Source organism: Phoca vitulina, unplaced genomic scaffold, assembly GCF_004348235.1.
Source record: "Phoca vitulina isolate PV1807 unplaced genomic scaffold, GSC_HSeal_1.0 scaffold2640, whole genome shotgun sequence".
Classification (NCBI taxonomy): Eukaryota; Metazoa; Chordata; class Mammalia; order Carnivora; family Phocidae; genus Phoca; species Phoca vitulina.
The window spans coordinates 1-3,759 of record NW_022592326.1 but is presented as its reverse complement, the minus strand read 5'-3'; the positions used below and the strand labels follow the sequence as shown (position 1 = coordinate 3,759).

The window sequence follows — 3,759 nt, the reverse complement described above, 5'->3', positions numbered from 1 at the left end:
AAGTAAAGAAAGCCTTATGGAATGTAGCTACCAGGACAAGGATCCCTCTATTTCTGTGGTTGTTTGGTTGATTTTCTGAACAAAACAGAGTATTTAATTGACTTTTGAAGGCTGCTTCAAGACTACAGTTTTTTTTTTAGAATATTTTCTGAGTAATTAGAGTCTACAATATTCAAATATATGTAACAACAAAGCATAAGTTTAGTAACTTACTAAACTTATGTAAGGCCATAGAACCTTCATGTAATCCTTCTATACTTAACTTTGCCTTATTTAATGATTTTTGAATAATTTATTTACGAAAATTAATGAAAGAAAGATGTTTGAAGCATATGCATTTAACCTTTGTTTTGGCCAGTATTTTCATCAGTGATTAGGTGAGGCCAGAAGAGGCTAGCTTACAAAACCTATGACCATCACGAAGTTGGAAAAATAAGCAAACAATTTGGAAGAAAGGAAGCAATCAATATCAAGAATCACATACATCCAAAAACACAGCAAAAGAAAAAGAGATGATGTTATTAGAAGATGAAGTCCTGCATGTAGGCAGAAAAGATGTGCACAGAGAGTTTAATCTTAACACACAAATATTGATTTTGATTTAGTTTGTTAAATGTAAACTAACAGGCACAACGTAATTTTCATTGCCGTATTGAAAATGAGAAGTGTACAATTGTAAACAGTAAATAGGTATTTACTAGAAGATGCAGACACGCATACGTACATATGCATGTGTGCACACATGTTTATGTACATATATATGTACATGTATGTGTATGTGTATATCTTTATGATATTCTTAGTGACTAGGATAAAAAGGGATGGGACAGGGAAGTTAGGTAGCCGGGTATTATTTCCTTCTGGTGAAGATTGGGCTCCAGTTGATTCTCCCACTTTCTAACAGTTTGTCTATTGAAAAGTCATTTAATAACCTGAAATCTCAGCTGCAAAATGCATAAAATAATAATGTCAACCTCAAAGACTGGCACAGAGGATTAACTGAACATTTAAATGGAAAAGAGCTATATGTTGTGAGTTCTCAGTGAAAATAGGCTCTCCATGCATACGGACACCCAATGTGGTATTTCACCTTGCTTTTCTTGTATTTAGATCTGGAAAACCTGTCATCTCATCCCCTTCTAGGAACAGAATCATAGACAATAATTGCAAAATCCAACACAATTCTGAAATCATAAAAACATAAGTTAGTTTTCTTATCCATTGTATTATTTGCCCAGGGTTTAGTGTTTCTTTAAATATTGTGCACTTAAGTTAGTTTCTCCTTCTCATTACTTTCACTCAAGACAGAGTTGAATAGAAGGATACACTTGCCCAGACAAAGGGAGGGGTGTGTGTGTGAGCACACGTACACACACACACACACACACACACACACACAAACACAATTTCACACAAAATTAAACAGAAAGAATATTTTTTTTCAATTACTGAAAGACAAAGGAAGAATAATAATTTGGTACTGGGATTTGTAACCATTTGGTATAAGCTAAAAATATAAAGGGAGAAGCAGTATCAGCAACCAAATAAAAGTATTATTATTTTATTTTTTACTTTGACAAGACTTCTTTAAAATAACATAGAGATCGGGTGCCTGGGTGGCTCAGTTGGTTAAGCGACTGCCTTCGGCTCAGGTCATGATCCTGGAGTCCCTGGATCGAGTCCCGCATCGGGCTCCCTGCTCGGCAGGGAGCCTGCTTCTCCCTCTGACCCTCCCCCCTCTCATGTGCTCTCTCTCTCTCATTCTCTCTGTCTCAAATAAATAAATAAAATCTTTAAAAAAAAAAAAAAAACATAGAGATCAGGAATTACTTTGTGATGCAAGCCCCACATGATGTTTGATTCCATATATCTACCTGTGATCGTATTGTGTGTTCTTTTGAGACTGGAGTGTCTGTCTCTAGAGGTCTGACTCACAATTAACCTATAATCTAGTCCCATGGTTACCCATTCTTCCTTATGAAAACAAAATAAAAGTGTGGCAATGTGTATCTACTCAGAATGCATCTCAAATGTTTACAAAAAAGGTAAATTGAATGCTTACTGCATTTCATTACATTTAAAAATGAAATTTTCTTCCTTTTTCTGTAAGCTCCATTTGATTGGAGAACATCTCATAAAAAAGAAAATACTAGACTCCACAGGTAAGACCCTGGGAAGGAAGTGATCAGGATTTCGTGCTGTTACTCACTGAGTTGAACAGGTAGCATGTCTCCTACTAAGGATGTTAATTCAGAAGTGTACTTTGTAATGGGAACAAATTTTTGGATCACTTTTAAAACACAACAAAGTCATTTTTAAATATATGATAGGTGTCTAAATACTGATTATTAGAATTGGTCATTATTATTGCTGCATAAGTACTCAAGAGTGATTTCTGGGAAGTAGTGCATTAATTTTAGAGTTGAAGAATATTCAGAGTGGTCTTGAGGATAAATGGAAAGGAAAAAAAAAAATAGAGCTAACCCCACATACCTGCTCAGAGAATGGGAGAGATGTCAGCAAGGATATTTTTATCCTTTGCATTTGGACACAAACTGTAGAGAGAGACAAGAGTACAAAGTATGCTGCTTGTGGAAAACTGAATTGGAATAGGTGGTCTTGCACTGCTGAGTTGGGAGGCCCCCAACACTGATTCAATACAGACACTTGTTCATTACATTCAAAGGCTGATCTATTTGTCCCCCAATTTCCTCTTACTCAATTTACTATGTTGTGTTATCTTAGGTTGTGTTTTTCCCCCATGTGTAGATGCCCTCATTAACATTTCTATTTCTTATAAACTTAGGAGAGGAAAATATTTAGACCTAATGGAAATTTAAGCAAACTATATACATGTAACAAATGACCAGAAGAAACCACACTTCGCTGACTGAGTTCATCCTGTTGGGATTAGCAGACACGATGGAGCTACAGATTGTCCTCTTTTTGCTTTTTCTGGTGATTTACACACTTACAGTTTTGGGGAATGTTGGGATGATCCTCCTAATCAGGACTGAGTCCCGACTTCACACACCCATGTATTTCTTCCTGGCTAACTTGTCCTTTGTGGATGTTTGTTACTCTTCCACCATCACCCCAAAGATGCTGGTAGACATATTATCAGAGAAGAAAACCATCTCCTTTGCTGGCTGCTTCCTGCAACTGTACTTCTTCATCGCCTTGGCCACAACTGAATGCATCCTCTTTGGGTTAATGGCCTATGACCGTTATGTGGCCATATGCAACCCACTACTTTACCCCTTGGTCATGTCCAGGACAGTCTGCCTCAAAATGGCAGCAGGGGCTTTTACAGCAGGATTCTTGAACTCCATGGTTAACACAAGTTACGTGAGCAGCTTGCCATTCTGCAGTTCTAATGTCATTCATCATTTCTTCTGTGACAGCCCTCCACTTTTTAGGCTCTCATGTTCTGACACACACCTGAATGAAAGCATCTTTTCCACATTTGCTGGTGTGAATATTGTTGGGGCTTTGCTGGTCATCCTGACCTCCTACTCCTATGTTCTCTTCTCCATCTTCCATATGCATTCAGGGGAGGGGAAGCGCAAAGCCTTCTCAACCTGTGGTTCTCACCTGACAGCTATAACTCTGTTCTATGCCACCACCATCTATACCTATCTGAGACCTAGTTCCAGCTATTCCCTCGATCAGGACAAAGTAGCTTCTGTGTTCTACACAGTGGTGATCCCCATGTTGAATCCTCTGATCTACAGCCTCAGGAACAAGGAAGTAAAGAAA

The 3,759-nt window shown here is 37.8% G+C and overlaps 1 protein-coding gene across 1 annotated transcript; it reads left to right on the top strand.

Moving 5' to 3' along the window:
- Positions 1 to 2,862: 2,862 nt before the first annotated feature.
- LOC116629734 (olfactory receptor 5F1) lies at positions 2,863 to 3,756 on the top strand (the record flags this gene model as incomplete). Its single annotated transcript, XM_032399970.1, has 1 exon — positions 2,863 to 3,756. A coding segment is annotated over exon 1 (894 nt), but the record flags the coding sequence as incomplete, so codon positions are not given.
- Positions 3,757 to 3,759: the final 3 nt, after the last annotated feature.